The following is a 17,081-nucleotide window of genomic DNA, read 5'->3' on the forward strand; positions in this document are numbered from 1 at the left end:
AAACTCCAAAAATCCGGATCAGGACCCAAAAATCGGGATCAAGACCCAAAAAATTGGGATCAAAACCCCAAAAATTTGGGATCAGCCCCAGATAATTGGGATCAAAACCCCAAAAATCAGGATCAGGACCCAAAAATTGGGATCAAAACCCCAAAAATTGGGATCAAAACCCCAAAAATCGGGATCAAGACCCAAAAATTGGGATCAAACCCCCAAAATTCTCCATCCAAACCCCAAAACTCCGAGCTCATCCCTTCCCAAAATTCCCAAAAATTCCTTGGGATGGGAATTCCAGGTTTTTTTACCAATTCCTGCTGGGCCACGAGCGAGCGGCGGCGCAGGAGCTGCGGGAACAATACGTGGACACCATGAGCAGAATCCACTTCTCCTACTTCAAATCCTACACTGGGCGCCTCATGAAGATCCAGGTGGGAATTCTGGGAATTCTGGGAATTTTTGGGAATTTTTTGGGAATTTTTTGGGAATTTTTTGGGAATTTTTTGGGAATTTTTTGGATTTTTTTTTTATTTTTGGGGGATTTTTTTTTATTTTTTGGGGGATTTTTTTGGGAATTTTTGGGGGGGAATCCACTTCTCCTACTTCAAATCCTACACTGGGCGCCTCATGAAGATCCAGGTGGGAATTCTGGGAATTCTGGGAATTTTTTGGGAATTTTTTGGGAATTTTTTGGGAATTTTTTGGGAATTTTTTGGATTTTTTTATGATTTTTGGGGGATTTTTTTTAATTTTTTGGGGGATTTTTTGGGAATTTTTGGGGGGGAATCCACTTTTCCTACTTCATATCCTACACTGGGCGCCTCATGAAGATCCAGGTGGGAATTTTGGGAATTCTGGGAATTTTTGGGAATTTTTGGGATTTTTTTGGGATTTTTTTGGGATTTTTTTTGATTTTTGGGGGATTTTTTTTTTATTTTTTGGGGGATTTTTTGGGAATTTTTGGGGGGGAATCCACTTCTCCTACTTCAAATCCTACACTGGGCGCCTCATGAAGATCCAGGTGGGAATTCTGGGAATTCTGGGAATTTTTGGGAATTTTTTGGGAATTTTTTGGATTTTTTTATGATTTTTGGGGGATTTTTTTTGGATTTTTTAGGGGATTTTTTTTGAATTTTTTGGGGGGGAATCCACTTCTCCTACTTCAAATCCTACACTGGGCGCCTCATGAAGATCCAGGTGGGAATTCTGGGAATTCTGGGAATTTTTTGGGAATTTTTTGGGAATTTTTGGGGAATTTTTTGGATTTTTTTTTTATTTTTGGGGGATTTTTTTGGGATTTTTGGGGGATTTTTTGGGAATTTTTTGGGGGGAATTCACTTCACCTACTTCAAATCCTACACTGGGCGCCTCATGAAGATCCAGGTGGGAATTTTGGGAATTCTGGGAATTTTTGGGAATTTTTGGGATTTTTTTGGCATTTTTTTGGGAATTTTTTGGATTTTTGGGGGATTTTTTTTTGGAATTTTTGGGGATTTTTTGGGAATTTTTGGGGGGGAATCCACTTCTCCTACTTCAAATCCTACACTGGGCGCCTCATGAAGATCCAGGTGGGAATTCTGGGAATTCTGGGAATTTTTGGGAATTTTTGGGGAATTTTTGGGGAATTTTTTGGATTTTTTTTTTATTTTTTAGGGATTTTTTTTGGAATTTTTGGGGTATTTTTTGGGAATTTTTGGGGGGGAATTCACTTCTCCTACTTCATATCTTACACTGGGCACCTCATGAAGATCCAGGTGGGAATTCTGGGAATTCTGGGAATTTTGGGGAATTTTTTGGGAATTTTTTGGGAATTTTTTGGGGATTTTTTGGGGAATTTTTTGGAATTTTTTTTTATTTTTTAGGGATTTTTTGGGGATTTTTTTTGGATTTTTTTGGGATTTTTTGGGGATTTTTAAGAGTTTTTTGGGGATTTTTTTGGGAATTTTTTGGGATTTTTTTTTTGGAAATTTTTGGGATTTTTGGGGATTTTTTTGGGGATTTTTTGGGGATTTTTGGGGATTTTTAAGATTTTTTTTTTTTTTTTGGGGATTTTTTTTTTTAGATTTTTTGGGGATTTTTTTGGATTTTTTGGGGTTTTTTGGGATTTTTGGGGGGGATTTTTTGGGGGTTTTTTGGTTTTTTTGGGGATTTTTTGGGATTTTTTGGGGAATTTTTTTGGAATTTTTGGGGAATTTTAGGAGGATTTTTTGGGGGGAATTTTGGGGATTTTTTGGGATTTTTTGGGAATTTTTTTGGAATTTTTGGGGGATTTTTTTTGGTTTTTATGGGGTTTTTTGGGGGATTTTTTGTGGATGTTGTTGTGGATATTTTTTGATTTTTTTTTTATTATTTTTGGATTTTGTTTTTAATTTTTGGGGACATTTTGGGGGAATTTTTGGGAATTTTTTGGGATTTTTTTTTTTTAATTTTTTTGCGATTTTTAAAATATTTTTGGAATTTTTGGGAGGATTTTTGGGGAGATTTTTGGGGAGTTTTTGGGGTTTTTTGGGGATTTTTTTTTGGATTTTTTTTTTTTATTTTTCAGGGGTTTTTTGGGGGAATTTTTTTGAAATTTTAGGGATGTTTTTGGGAATATTTTGGGATTTTTGGGGATTTTTTTGGGTTTTTTGTGATTTTTTTGGGATTTTTTGTTTTTATTTTTCGGGATATTTTTGGGGGATTTTGGAGGAATTTTGAAATTTTTTTATTTTTAATTTTTTAGGGATTTTTTTGGAATTTTTGGGGATTTTTTGGGAATTTTTTGTATTTTTAAGGGTTTTTGGGGGTTTAATTTTAGTTGGGGGATGGAATTTTTGTGAGTTTTGGGAAGTGGAATTTTTAGGGAATTTTGGAGAATTTTTTGGGAATTTTTTGGGAATTTTTTGGGATTTCTGGGGGGGGGATCTTTTTGGAACTTTTTTTTTTGGAGGGGGGGATTTTTGGGGATTTTTTTCAGATTTTTTGGGGATTTTTGGGGGGATTTTTGGGGGATATTTTGGGATTTTTTGGGGATTTCTTGGGAATTTTTTGGGGATTTTTGGGGGGATATTTTGGGAATTTTTGGGGGATTTTTTGGATTTTTTTTGAAATTTTTTGGAATTTTTTGGGGAGAATTTTTGAGGATTTTTTGGGGATTTTTTGGGATTTTTGGGGGGATTTTAGGGGGATATTTTGGGATTTTTTTGGGATTTCTTGGGAATTTTTTTGGGATTTTTGGGGGGATATTTTGGGAATTTTTGGGGGGATTTTTTGGGGATTTTTTTTGGATTTTGGGGGGATTTTTTGGATTTTTTTGGAAATTTTTTTGAATTTTTGGGGGGATTTTTGGGGGATTTTTTGGAATTTTTTGGGGGGGAATTTTTGAGGATTTTTGGGGGATTTTTTGGGGATTTTTTTGGGATTTTTTGGGAATTTTGGGGGATTTTTTTGGGGAACTTTTGGGAATTTTGGGGGAAAATTTTTTGGGATTATTTTGGAATTTTTTTGGATTTTTTGGGGGGATTTTTTTTATTTTTGGGGGGATTTTTTGGGATAAATTTTCCCAAATTACCCTAAAATATCCCAAATTTTCCCAAATTATCCCAAAATATCCCAAATTTTCCCAAATTTTCCCAAATTATCCCAAATTTTCCCCATTTCTCCCATTTTTTCCCTGCAGTACGAGGAAGTGGCCGACAAGGACGATCTCATGGGCGTGGAGGACACGGCTCGCAAAGATATCCTGGAATTCTGTGGGAATTTTTAAGGAATTTTTTGGGATGGAATTTTAGGGAAAAAAAATGGGAATTTTTAGGGGAATTTTATGGGAATTTTTTGGGAATTTTTTGGGAAATTTTTAGGATTTTTAGGGGAATTTTATGGGAATTTTTTGGGAATTTTTTGGGGAATTTTTAGGATTTTTTTGTGAATTTTTTATGAATTTTTTTGGAATTTTATTTGAATTTTAATGGAATTTTTTGGGTTTTTTTTTAATTTTTAAAGAGGTTTTTTTGGGTTTATTTTTAGTTTGGGGATGGAATTTTTGGGAATTTTGGGAATTGGAATTTTCAGGAAATTTTTGGGAATTTTTTTTGGAATTTCTAGGAAATTTTTTACAGATTTTTCATGATTTTTAATGGAATTTTTTGGGTTCTTTAAGGTTTTTAAGGTTTTTTTTTGGTTTATTTTTAATTTGGGGATGGAATTTTTTGGGGAATTTTTGAGGTCAAATTTGGGAATTTTTGGGGCAAATTTACGGAATTTTTTGGGAATTTTTTGGGTCAAATTTGGGATTTTTGGGGTCAAATTTGGGAATTTTTTGGGTCAAATTTGGGGATTTTTTTCACTCAAATTTGGGATTTTTTGGGTCAAATTTGGGAATTTTTTTCACTCAGATTTGGAATTTTTTGGGGCAAATTTACGGAATTTTTCGGGAATTTTTTGGGTCAAATTTAGGAATTTTTGGGTCAAATTTACAGAATTTTTCGGGATTTTTTTTTTTGGGGTCAAATTCCAGAATTTTCTCCATCAGATCCCGATCATTTTGGGGCTGCAGATTTCTGGGAATATTTTTTGGGATAAATCCTGGAATTCCTTGACTTTTTGGGAACGTTTCTTTTCCAAGCCTTCGCTCCGGAGCAGGAACACCGTGTTCACCCTCGGAAACCGCGGCGCCGTCATCGGCCCCGCCGAGCTGGAGGCGCCCATCATCGTCCCCCACGCCGCCCAGAGGGGCGAGCAGAGGGTGATGGGGGGAACTGGGATGAACTGGGATGAACTGGGAGGGACTGGGAGCAAAAAACCGGGAGAAAAACGGAAAAAAAATGGGAAAATTATGAGGAAAAATGGGGAAAATATGAAAAAAAATGGGATTTTTTGGGGTGAAATTGATGGGAATTGATGGAAAATGGGGATTTGGGGATACTGGGATGAACTGGGAGAGCAGGGGTTTGGGATACTGGGGGATACTGGGAGCTGGAGGCGCCCATCATCGTCCCCCACGCCGCCCAGAGGGGCGAGCAGAGGGTGATGGAGGGAACTGGGATGAACTGGGATAAACTGGGATGAACTGGGATGGACTGGGAGCAAAAAACCGGGAGAAAATCCGTGGAAAAATGGGGAAAATATGAAAAAAAATGGGGAAAATATGAGAAAAAATGGGATTTTTCGGGGTGAAATTGATGGGAACTGATGGAAAATGGGGATTGGGGGATACTGGGATGGACTGGGATGGACTGGGATGAACTGGGAGGGACTGGGAGGGACTGGGAGCAAAAAACCGGGAGAAAATCCGTGGAAAAATGGGGAAAATATGAAAAAAATGGGGGAAAAATGGGGTTTTTGGAGGAGAAATTGATGAGAATTGAAGTAAAATGGGGATTTGGGGATACTGGGATGGACTGGGATGGACTGGGACGGACTGGGATAAACTGGGATGAACTGTGATGGACTGGGAGCAAAAAACCGGGAGAAAATCCGTGGAAAAATGGGGAAAATATGAAAAAAATGGGATTTTTCGGGGTGAAATTGGTGGGAATTGATGGAAAATGGGGATTTGGGGATACTGGGATGGACTGGGGTAAACTGGGATAAACTGGGAGGGACTGGGATGAACTGGGACAAACTGGGAGAGCAGGGGTTTGGGATACTGGGGGATACTGGGGGATACTGGGAGCTGGAGGCGCCCATCATCGTCCCCCACGCCGCCCAGAGGGGCGAGCAGAGGGTGATGGGGGGAACTGGGATGAACTGGGATGAACTGGGATGAACTGGGAGGGACTGGGAGCAAAAAACCGGGAGAAAATCCGTGGAAAAATGGGGAAAATAGGAAAAAAATGGGATTTTTTGGGGTGAAATTGATGGGAATTGATGGAAAAACGGGGGTTTGGGGATACTGGGATGGACTGGGATGGACTGGGATGAACTGGGATGAACTGGGATGGACTGGGAGCAAAAAACCGGGAGAAAATCCGTGGAAAAATGGGGAAAATATGAAAAAAATGGGGAAAAAATGAGAAAAAATGGGGTTTTTGGAGGAGAAATTGGTGGGAAATGGGGATTTGGGGATACTGGGATGGACTGGGATAAACTGGGATGAACTGGGATGAACTGGGAGGGACTGGGAGCAAAAAGCCGGGAGAAAATCCGTGGAAAAATGGGGAAAATGTGGAAAAAAAGGGAAAAAATCTGAATTTTATGGCAAAATTGATGGGGAAATGGAGATTTGGGGATACTGGGATGAACTGGGACGGACTGGGAGGGACTGGGATGGACTGGGATGAACTGGGAGCAAAAAACCGGGAGAAAAACGGGAAAAAAATGGGGAAATAATGAAAAAAAATGGGGAAAAATCTGATTTTTAGGGGAGAAATTGGTGGGAATTGATGGAAAAACGGGGATTTGGGGATACTGGGATGGACTGGGATAAACTGGGATGGACTGGGATGAACTGGGATGGACTGGGACAAACTGGGATAAACTGGGATGGACTGGGCCATCTTTTCCTGGGAAAAATCTGGAAAAAAACCCATAAAAAATGACAAAAAAAGGGAAAAAAATGACAAAAAAAATGGGAAAAAAATCCAAAAAAAAAGGGGGAAAATCCAGAAAAAATGGGAAGAAAATCCAGAAAAAAATCAGGAAAATCCCTGGAATTTTTCCCTTTTTTTCCCTTTTCTTTCCCATATTTTTCCATGAAAAAAACGGGAAAAATTCTAAAAAACGACGGAAAAAAAGCGAAAAAATGACAGAAAAACGTGGAAAAAACCCCAAAAATCCCCGATTTCGATCCCGTTTTTTTTCCCCTGGAATCCACAAAGTTTTCCCGAGGTTTTTTCCCGATTTTCCCGTTTTTTTCCCGGTTTTCAGTATCCCTTTGAGTCCCTTTTCCGGAGCCAGCACTACGCCCTGTTGGACACCAGCTGCCGCGAGTTCTCCTTCCTCACCGAGTTCTTCCTCGTGGCCGGAGCGGCCGCTCAGGAATTGTTCAACTCCGTCATGGGAAAAACTCTTGGAATGTTCCAGGTGAGTTCCAGGAATTTCTGGAATTTTTTGGGAATTTTTTGGGAATTTTTGGGATTTTTTGGGATTTTTTTCAGATTTTTTTCAGATTTTTTTCGGATTTTTTTTTTATTTTTTTGGATTTTTTAAGTTTTTTTTTTTAATTTATTTTGAATTTTTAAGAGTTTTTTTGGGTTTATTTAGAATTTTAGGAAGATTTTTTGGGAATTTTGGGGGTTGGAATTTTTTGGGATTTTTTAGGAATTTTTGGGAATTTTTAGGGATTTTTTGTGGGATTTTTAGGGCATTTTTTGGGATATTTTTGGGATTTTTTGGAGTGGCCACCCAGGAATTGTTCAACTCTGTCATGGGAAAAACTCTTGGAATGTTCCAGGTGAGTTCCAGGAATTTCTGGAATTTTTGGGGAATTTTTTGGGAATTTTTGGGATTTTTTGGGGATTTTTTTGGGGATTTTTTGGGATTTTTTTGGAAAATTTTTTTTTTTTTTTTTCGATTTTTTTTTGGTTTTTAAAGTTTTTTTATTTTCAAGTTTTAAGGGTTTTTTGTGTGTATCTAGAATTTTGGGAAGATTTTTTGGGAATTTTGGGGGTTGGAATTTTTTGGGAATTTTTAGGAATTTTTGGGAATTTTTAGGGATTTTTTGTGGGATTTTTAGGGCATTTTTTGGGATATTTTTGGGATTTTTTGGAGTGGCCGCCCAGGAATTGTTCAACTCTGTCATGGGAAAAACTCTTGGAATGTTCCAGGTGAGTTCCAGGAATTTCTGGAATTTTTTGGGAATTTTTGGGATTTTTTTGGGAATTGTTTGGATTTTTTTTGGATTTTTTTTGGATTTTTTTTGGATTTTTTAAGGTTTTTTTTAATTTATTTTTGAATTTTTAAGGGTTTTTTGGGTTTATTTAGAATTTTAGGAAGATTTTTTGGGAATTTTGGGTGTTGGAATTTTTTGGGATTTTTTAGGAATTTTTGGGAATTTTTAGGGATTTTTTCCGGGATTTTTAGGGCATTTTTTGGGATATTTTTGGGATTTTTTTGGAGTGGCCACCCAGGAATTGTTCAACTCCGTCATGGGAAAAACTCTTGGAATGTTCCAGGTGAGTTCCAGGAATTTCTGGAATTTTTTGGGATTTTTTGGGGATTTTTTGGGGATTTTTTTGGAATTTTTTTGGATTTTTTTTTAAATTTTTTTCGATTTTTTTTCGATTCTTTTTCGATTTTTTTTTGGTTTTTTAAGTTTTTTTATTTTCAATTTTTAAAGGTTTTTTTGGGTTTATTTAGAATTTTAGGAAGATTTTTTGGGAATTTTGGGGCCTGGAATTTTTTGGGAATTTTTTTGGAATTTTTTGGCTTTTAATGGAATTTTTAGGGATTTTTTTGGGATTTTTTTGGACATTTTTGAGGCATTTTCGAAAATTTTTGGGATTTTTTGGGGGATTTTTTGGAGTGGCCACCCAGGAATTGTTCAACTCTGTCATGGGAAAAACTCTTGGAATGTTCCAGGTGAATTCCTGGGAATTTGGGGAATTTTTTGGGAATTTTTGGGGATTTTTTGGGATTTTTTTTTTTTTTTTTTATTTTTTTGGGGATTTTTTTCAGATTTTTTTTCAGATTTTTTTCAGACTTTTTTTTTGTTTATTTGGATTTTTTAAAGGTTTTTTTGGATTTATTTTGAATTTTTAAGGGTTTCTTGGGTTTATTTAGAATTTTGGGAAGATTTTCTTGGGAATTTTTGGGGGCTGGAATTTTTTGGGAATTTTGGGGAATTTTTTGAGAGTTTTTTCGGGATTTTTCCCCTGAAATTTCCAATTTTTTCCCCAAAATTCCCAATTTCCCCCCAAAATTCCCGATTTTCCCCTGAAATTCCCGATTTTTCCCCAGCAATTCCTGAATTTCCCCCAAAATTCCCTATTTTTTCCCCTGAAACTCCCGATTTTCCCCTACAATTCCCAATTTTCCCCCTGAAATTCCCGATTTTCCCCTCAAATTCCCAATTTTCCCCAGCAATTCCCAATTTTCCCCCAAAATTCCCAATTTTCCCCCAAAATTCCCAATTTTTTCCCCTGAAATTCCCGATTTTCCCCCCAAAATTCCCAATTTTCCCCCAAAATTCCCAATTTTCCCCAGAAATTCCAGATTTTCCCCTAAAATTCCCAATTTTCCCCTAAAATTCCCGATTTTCCCTTAAAATTCCCAATTTCCCCCCAAAATTCCCAATTTCCCCCAAAATTCCCAATTTTCCCCTTGAAATTTTTGATTTTTCCCCCAAAATTCCCAATTTCCCCCCAAAATTCCCAGTTTTTCCCCTAAAATTCCCAATTTTCCCCTAAAATTCCCAATTTCCCCCCAAAATTCCCAATTTCCCCCAGAAATTCCCAATTTCCCCCCAAAATTCCTGATTTTCCCCTAAAATTCCCAATTTTCCCCTAAAATTCCCAATTTCCCCCAAAATTCCCAATTTTCCCCTAAAATTCCCAATTTCCCCCAAAAATTCCCAATTTTCCCCCCAAAATTCCCAATTTTCCCCTAAAATTCCCAATTTTCCCCCCAAAATTCCCAATTTCTCCCCAAAATTCCCGATTTTCCCCTGAAATTCCCGATTTTTCCCCAGCAATTCCCAATTTTCTCCCAAAATTCCCAATTTTCCCCCAAAATTCCAAATTTCCCCCCAAAATTCCCAATTTCCCCCCAAAATTCCCAATTTCCCCCAAAATTCCCAATTTTCCCCAAAAATTCCCAATTTCTCCCTAAAACTCCCAATTTTCCCCCCAAAATTCCCAATTTTCCCCCCAAAATACCCAATTTTCCCCCCAAAATTCCCAATTTTTCCCCTAAAACTCCCAATTTTCCCCCAAAATTCCCAATTTCCCCCCAAAATTCCCAATTTTCCCCTAAAATTCCCGATTTCCCCCCAAAATTCCCATTTTTCCCCCAAAATTCCTGATTTTCCCCTAAAATTCCCAATTTTCCCCCAAAATTCCCAATTTTCCCTCAAAATTCCCAATTTTCCCCTAAAATTCCCAATTTCCCCCCAAAATTCCCATTTTTCCCCCAAAATTCCTGATTTTCCCCTAAAATTCCCAATTTTCCCCCAAAATTCCCAATTTTCCCTCAAAATTCCCAATTTTCCCCTAAAATTCCCAATTTCCCCCCAAAATTCCCAATTTTTTCCCCTAAAACTCCCGATTTTCCCCTAAAATTCCCGATTTTCCCCCAAAATTCCCGATTTTTCCCCCGGAACATTCCAGAAGCACATGGAGAGTTACGTCTCCGACTGTTACGACGCCATCGCCGTCTTCCTCTGCATCCACCTGGCGCTGAGATTCCGATCCCTCATGGCCAAGAGAAACGTCCCGGCCGTGGATGGGTGAGAATTCCCGGGAAAAATTCCCGGGAAAAATTCCAAGGAATTCCCGGGATGGAGAAATTCCCAAAAAAAAAAAAAAAAATTGGAAGGGAATTCCCGAAAAATTGGAAGGGAATTCCTGAAAAATTGGAAGGGAATTCCCGAAAAATTGGAAGGGAATTCCCAAAAAATTGGAAGGGAATTCCCAAAAAATTGGAAGGGAATTCCCAAAAATTGGAAGAGAATTCCTGAAAAATTGAAAGGGAATTCCCAAAAAATTGGAAGGGAATTCCTGAAAAATTGGAAGGGAATTCTTGAAAAATTGGAAGGGAATTCCCAAAGAATTGGAAGGGAATTCCTGAAAAATTGGAAGGGAATTCCCAAAAATCCCTCAGGAATTCCCCCAAAATTGCTTGGAATTCCCAAAAAAATTGCTCAGGAATTCTCCCTGAAATTTTTTTGGAATTCCACAAAAATTGGAAGGGAATTCCTGAAAAATTGGAAGGGAATTCCTGAAAAATTGGAAGGGAATTCCTGAAAAATTGAAAGGGAGTTCCCAAAAAATTGGAAGGGAATTCCTGAAAAATTGGAAGGGAATTCCTGAAAAATTGGAAGGGAATTCCCAAAAATTGGAAGGGAATTCCTGAAAAATTGGAAGGGAATTCCCAAAAATTGGAAGGGAATTCCCAAAAAATTGGAAGGGAATTCTTGAAAAATTGGAAGGGAATTCCTGAAAAATTGGAAGGGAATTCCTGAAAAATTGGAAGGGAATTCCCAAAAATTGGAAGGGAATTCCTGAAAAATTGGAAGGGAATTCCCAAAAAATTGGAAGGGAATTCCTGGAAAATTGGAAGAGAATTCCCAAAAAATTGGAAGGGAATTCCTGAAAAATTGAAAGAGAATTCCCAAAAAATTGGAAGGGAATTCCCAAAGAATTGAAAGGGAATTCTTGAAAAATTGAAAGGGAATTCCTGAAAAATTGAAAAGGAATTCCTGAAAAATTGGAAGGGAATTCCCAAAAAATTGGAAGGGAATTCCTGAAAAATTGGAAGGGAATTCCCAAAAATTGAAAGGGAATTCCTGAAAAATTGGAAGAGAATTCCTGAAAAATTGGAAGGGAATTCCTGAAAAATTGGAAGGGAATTCCCAAAAATTGGAAGGGAATTCCCAAAAAATTGGAAGAGAATTCCTGGAAAATTGGAAGGGAATTCCCAAAAATTGGAAGGGAATTCCCAAAAAATTGGAAGAGAATTCCTGAAAAATTGAAAGGGAATTCCTGAAAAATTGGAAGGGAATTTCCAAAAAATTGGAAGGGAATTCCCAAAAAATTGGAAGGGAATTCCTGAAAAATTGAAAGGGAAATCCCAAAAAATTGGAAGGGAATTCCCAAAAAATTGGAAGGGAATTCCCAAAAATTGGAAGGGAATTCCCAAAAATTGGAAGGGAATTCCCAAAAAATTGGAAGGGAATTCCTGAAAAATTGGAAGGGAATTCCTGAAAAATTGGAAGGGAATTCCTGAAAAATTGGAAGGGAATTCCCAAAAATTGGAAGGGAATTCCCAAAAATTGGAAGGGAAATCCCAAAAATTGGAAGGGAGTTCCTGAAAAATTGGAATTCCGAAAAATCTCTCAGGAATTCCCCCAAAATTGCTCAGAATTCCCAAAAAAATTGCTCAGGAATTCTCCCTGAAATTTTTTTGGAATTCCTGAAAAATTGGAAGGGAATTCCTGAAAAATTGAAAGGGAATTCCCAAAAAATTGGAAGGGAATTCCCGAAAAATTGGAAGGGAAATCCTGAAAAATTGGAAGGGAATTCTCAAAAATTGGAAGGGAATTCCTGAAAAATTGGAAGGGAAATCCCAAAGAATTGGAAGGGAATTCCCAAAAAATTGGAAGGGAATTCCTGAAAAATTTGAAGGGAATTCCTGAAAAATTGGAAGGGAATTCCTGAAAAATTGGAAGGGAATTCCTGAAAAATTGGAATGGAATTCCTGAAAAATTGGAAGGGAATTTCCAAAAAAATTGGAAGGGAATTCCTGAAAAATTGGAAGGGAATTCCTGAAAAATTGGAAGGGAATTCCCAAAAATTGGAAGGGAATTCCTGAAAAATTGGAAGGGAATTCCTGAAAAATTGGAAGGGAAATCCCAAAAAATTGGAAGGGAATTCCTGAAAAATTGGAAGGGAAATCCCAAAAATTGGAAGGGAATTCCTGAAAAATTGAAAGGGAATTCCCAAAAATTGGAAGGGAATTCCCAAAAAATTGGAAGGGAATTCCCAAAAATTGAAAGGGAATTCCCAAAAATTGAAAGGGAATTCCTGAAAAATTGGAAGGGAATTCCTGAAAAATTGGAAGTGAATTCCCAAAAATTGGAAGGGAAATCCCAAAAATTGGAAGGGAATTCCCAAAAAATTGAAAGGGAATTCTTGAAAAATTGGAAGGGAATTCCTGAAAAATTGAAAGGGAATTCCTGAAAAATTGAAAAGGAATTCCTGAAAAATTGGAAGGGAAATCCCAAAAAATTGGAAGGGAATTCCCCAAAAATTGCTTGGGAATTTGCCCCAAAAAATTGCCTGGAATTCCCTGAAAAATTCCTCAGGAATTCCCCAAAAACTGCCCCCAAAATCCCATAAAATTCCCCGAAAAATCCCCAAAATTTCCCCCCAAAAATCAAAAAAATTCCCCCTAAAATTTCCAGAAAACCCCAAAAAATTCCCCCCAAAATTCCCCCAAAAATTCCCCCAAAAATCCCAAAAAATCCTAAAAAAATCCCCAAAATTCCCAAAAAATTCCCAAAAAATCCCCAAATATTCCCCCAAAACTCCTAAAAAATTCTCAAAAAATCCCCCCAAAAAACCCCCCAAAATTCCCAAAAAAATCCCCAAAAATTCTTCCAAAAATCCTAAAAAACTTTCAAAAAATCCCCCCAAAAATCGTAAAAAATTCCCCCACAAATCCTAAAAAATTCCCCCAAAATCCCCCAGAATTCCCCCCAAATCCCTCAAAAATCCAAAAAAAAATTCTCAAAAAATTTCCCAAAAACTCCCAAGAATTCCCCCCAAAATCCCCCCAAAAATCCCCCCAAAATCCCCCCAAATTCCCCCAAAAAATCAAAAAAATAAAAAAAAATCCCAAAAATGCCCCAAAAAATCCCCCCCAAAAATCCCAGAATTTTCCCCAAAAATCCCCAAAAAAATAAAAAATAAAACCCCAAAATCCAAAAAAATTTCCAAAAAATTCCCCCAAAAATTCCCCTAAAAATGCCAAAAAAAATCCTAAAAAAAATCCCAAAAAATCCCCAAAAAATTCTCAAAAAAATCCCCCCAAAATCCTAAAAAAATCCCCCAAATCCTAAAAAATTCTCAAAAAATCCCCCAAAAAATCCCCCAAAAATTCCTAAAAAAATCCCACAAAAATCCCCAAAAAATCTAAAAAAATCCCAAAAAATTCCTAAAAAATCCCCCCAAAATCCCCAAAAAATACCAAAAAATTCCCCCAAAATTCCTGCAAAAATCGTAAAAATTCTCAAAAAATCCCAAAAAAATCCCCCCAAAATTCCCAACAAAATCCAAAAAAATTTCCCCAAAAATCCTAAAAAAACCCTAAAAAATCCTAAAAAAACGCTAAAAAATCCTAAAAAATTCCCAAAAAATCCCAAAAAAATCCCCAAAAATCCCAAAAAATTCCCCCAAAAGTCTTAAAAAAATCCCAAAAAAATTCCCAAAAAATTCCTAAAAAAATCCCCCAAAAATCCCCAAAAAATCCCAAAAAACCCCTAAAAAAAATTCGAAAAAAAATCCAAAAAATCCCCAAAAAATTCTCAAAAAAATCCCCAAAAATCCCAAAAAAATCCCCAAAAATCCTAAAAAAAAATCGAAAAAAAATCCAAAAAAATCCCCAAAAAAATCTCAAAAAAATCCCCAAAAATCCCCAAAAAATCCCCAAAAATCCTAAAAAAAAATCGAAAAAAATTCCAAAAAATCCCAAAAAAATTCTCAAAAAAATCCCCAAAAATCCCAAAAAAATCCCCAAAAAATCCTAAAAAAAATCGAAAAAAAATCCAAAAAATCCCCAAAAAATTCTCAAAAAAATCCCCAAAAATCCCAAAAAAATCCCCAAAAATCCTAAAAAAAATCGAAAAAAAATCCAAAAAAATCTCTAAAAAATTCTCCAAAAAATCCCCCCAAAATCCCCCAAAAATCCTAAAAAAAAACTTAAAAATGTCCAAAAAAATCCAAAAAAATTCTCAAAAAAATCCCAAAAAATCCCCAAAAAATCCCCCAAAAATCCTAAAAAAAAAAAAAAAAAAAATATCCCCAAAAAATTCTCAAAAAAATAAAAAAAATCCCCCAAAAATTCTCAAAAAAATCCCCAAAAATCCCAAAAAAATCCCCAAAAAATCCTAAAAAATCGAAAAAAAATCCAAAAAATCCCCAAAAAAATCCCCCTAAAATCCTAAAAAAAAATCGAAAAAAAATCCAAAAAATCCCAAAAAAATTCTCAAAAAAATCCCCCAAAAATCCCAAAAAAATCCCCAAAAAATCCTAAAAAAAATCGAAAAAAAATCCAAAAAAATTCCCAAAAAATCCCAAAAAATTCCCAACACATTCCCATGGAAAAAGTTGGGAATTTCCGGGATTTGTGTCTTTTTTCCAGGTACTGGGGGTGGCTGCTGGAGCTGCTGTGGCCGCGTTTTGAGCTGATCCTGGAGCTTCACATCCAGAGCGTGCAGGGAACCGACCCCCAGCGCCTCGGGGGGTTGGACACGCGCCCGCACTACGTGAGCACCAAAATCCCGGGAATTCCGGGAAAATCCCGGGAATTCTGGGGAAAAATTCCAGGAAAAATCCCGGGGAAAATCCCAGGAAAAATCCTGGAGATTTGGGGGAAAATCCTGGGAAAAATCTGGGAAAAATCACGGGAAAAATCCCAGGAAAAATCCTGGAGATTCAGGGGAAAATCCTTGGAAAAACCACTGGAAAAATTCCTGGAAAAATCCTGGGAATTCTAGGGGAAAATCCTGGGAATTCTGGGGGAAAATTCTGGAAAAATCCCGGGAATTCTGGGGAAAAATTCCAGGAAAAATCCCGGGAATTCTGGGGAAAATCCTGGGAAAAGTCTCAGGAAAAATCCTGAGAAAAATCCTGGAGATTTGGGGGAAAATCCTGGGAAAAATCCTGGGAATTCAGGGGAAAAATTCCAGGAAAAATCCCGGGAAAATTCTTGGGAAAAATTCTAGGAAAAAACACAGGAATTCGGGGGAAAATCCTGGGAAAAATCTGGGAAAAGTCACGGGAAAAATCCCAGGAAAAATCCTGGAGATTCAGGGGAAAATCCTTGGAAAAACCACTGGAAAAATTCCAGGAAAAATCCTGGGAATTCTAGGGGAAAATCCTGGGAATTCTGGGGGAAAATTCTGGAAAAATCCTGGGAATTCTGGGGAAAAATTCCAGGAAAAATCCCGGGGATTTCAGGGAAAATCCCGGGGAAAATCCCAGGAAAAATCCTGGAGATTTGGGGGAAAATCCTGGGAAAAACCTGGGAAAAATCACGGGAAAAATCCCAGGAAAAATCCTGGAGATTCAGGGGAAAATCTTTGGAAAAACCACTGGAAAAATCCCAGGAAAAATCCTGGGAATTCTAGGGGAAAATCCTGGGAATTCTGGGGAAAAATTCCAGGAAAAATCCCGGGAATTCCGGGGAAAATCCTGGGAAAAATCCCAGGAAAAATCCTGAGAAAAATCCTGGAGATTCGGGGGAAAATCCTGGGAAAATCCCGGGAATTCAGGGGAAAAATTCCAGGAAAAATCCCCAGAAAAATCCTGGAAATTTGGGGGAAAATCCTGGGAAAAACCACGGGAATTCAGGGGAAAAATCCCGGGGATTTGGGGGAAAAATCCCAGGAAAAATCCCGGGAATTCTGGGGAAAATCCTGGGAAAAATCCCAGGAAAAATCCGGGGAAAAATCCTGGGAATTCTGGGGGAAAAATCCTAGAAAAATACCAGGAAAAATCCCGGGAATTTGGGGGGAAAATCCTGGGAATTCAGGGGAAAAATCCCAGGAAATCTGGGGGAAAATCCCGGGAAAAATCCCCAGAAAAATCCTGGGAAAAATCCTGGGAATTTTTCTGGGGAAAATCCTGGGAAAAATCCCCGGAAAAATCCCGGGAATTCCGGGGAAAATCCTGGGAAAAATCCCAGGAAAAATCCGGGGAAAAATGCTGGGAATTCAGGGGAAAAATCCCGGGGATTTGGGGGAAAATTCAGGGAAAAATCCTGGGAAAAATCCTGGGAAAAATCCTGGGAAAAATCCCGGGAATTTGGGGGGAAAATCCTGGGAATTCTGAAGGAAAATCCTGGGAATTCTGGTGGGAAATTTCTGGGAATTCAGGGTTAAACACCTCCAGAATTCCCAGAAATTCTCAGAAATTCCCATTTTTTCCCAAAAATCCCCATTTTTTCCCAAAAATCCCCATTTTTTTCCCCAGAAATTCCCTTTTTTTCCCCAAAAATCCCCATTTTTTCCCCAAAATCCCCATTTTTCCCCAAAATTCCCATTTTTTCCCCAAAATCCCCATTTGTTCCCCAGAAATTCCCATTTTTTCCCAAAAATCCCCATTTTTTCCCCAAAAATTCCCATTTTTTTCCCAGAAATCCCCATTTTTTCCCCAGAAATTCCCATTTTTTCCCAAAAATTCCCATTTTTTCCCCAGAAATTGCCATTTTTCTCCCTGAAATCCCCA

At 37.4% G+C, this 17,081-nt stretch overlaps 1 protein-coding gene across 3 annotated transcripts in view; it reads left to right on the top strand.

The window, feature by feature from the left end:
- The window catches only part of VPS52 (VPS52 subunit of GARP complex), a 42,083-nt gene that overhangs the window by 12,010 nt on the left and 12,992 nt on the right, over nt 1–17,081 (top strand). For 2 of the 3 annotated variants that reach the window (XM_058857409.1, XM_058857412.1), the window contains 6 exons: nt 296–428; nt 3,656–3,713; nt 4,587–4,720; nt 6,844–6,999; nt 10,242–10,360; nt 14,995–15,118. In XM_058857409.1, coding sequence (XP_058713392.1) covers nt 296–428; nt 3,656–3,713; nt 4,587–4,720; nt 6,844–6,999; nt 10,242–10,360; nt 14,995–15,118 — 724 coding nt within the window. The remainder of the gene's footprint in view (nt 1–295; nt 429–3,655; nt 3,714–4,586; nt 4,721–6,843; nt 7,000–10,241; nt 10,361–14,994; nt 15,119–17,081) is intronic. The other variant, XM_058857411.1, reaches the window with a different exon arrangement.

Source organism: Poecile atricapillus, chromosome 26 (genome assembly GCF_030490865.1).
Source record: "Poecile atricapillus isolate bPoeAtr1 chromosome 26, bPoeAtr1.hap1, whole genome shotgun sequence".
Classification (NCBI taxonomy): domain Eukaryota; kingdom Metazoa; phylum Chordata; class Aves; order Passeriformes; family Paridae; genus Poecile; species Poecile atricapillus.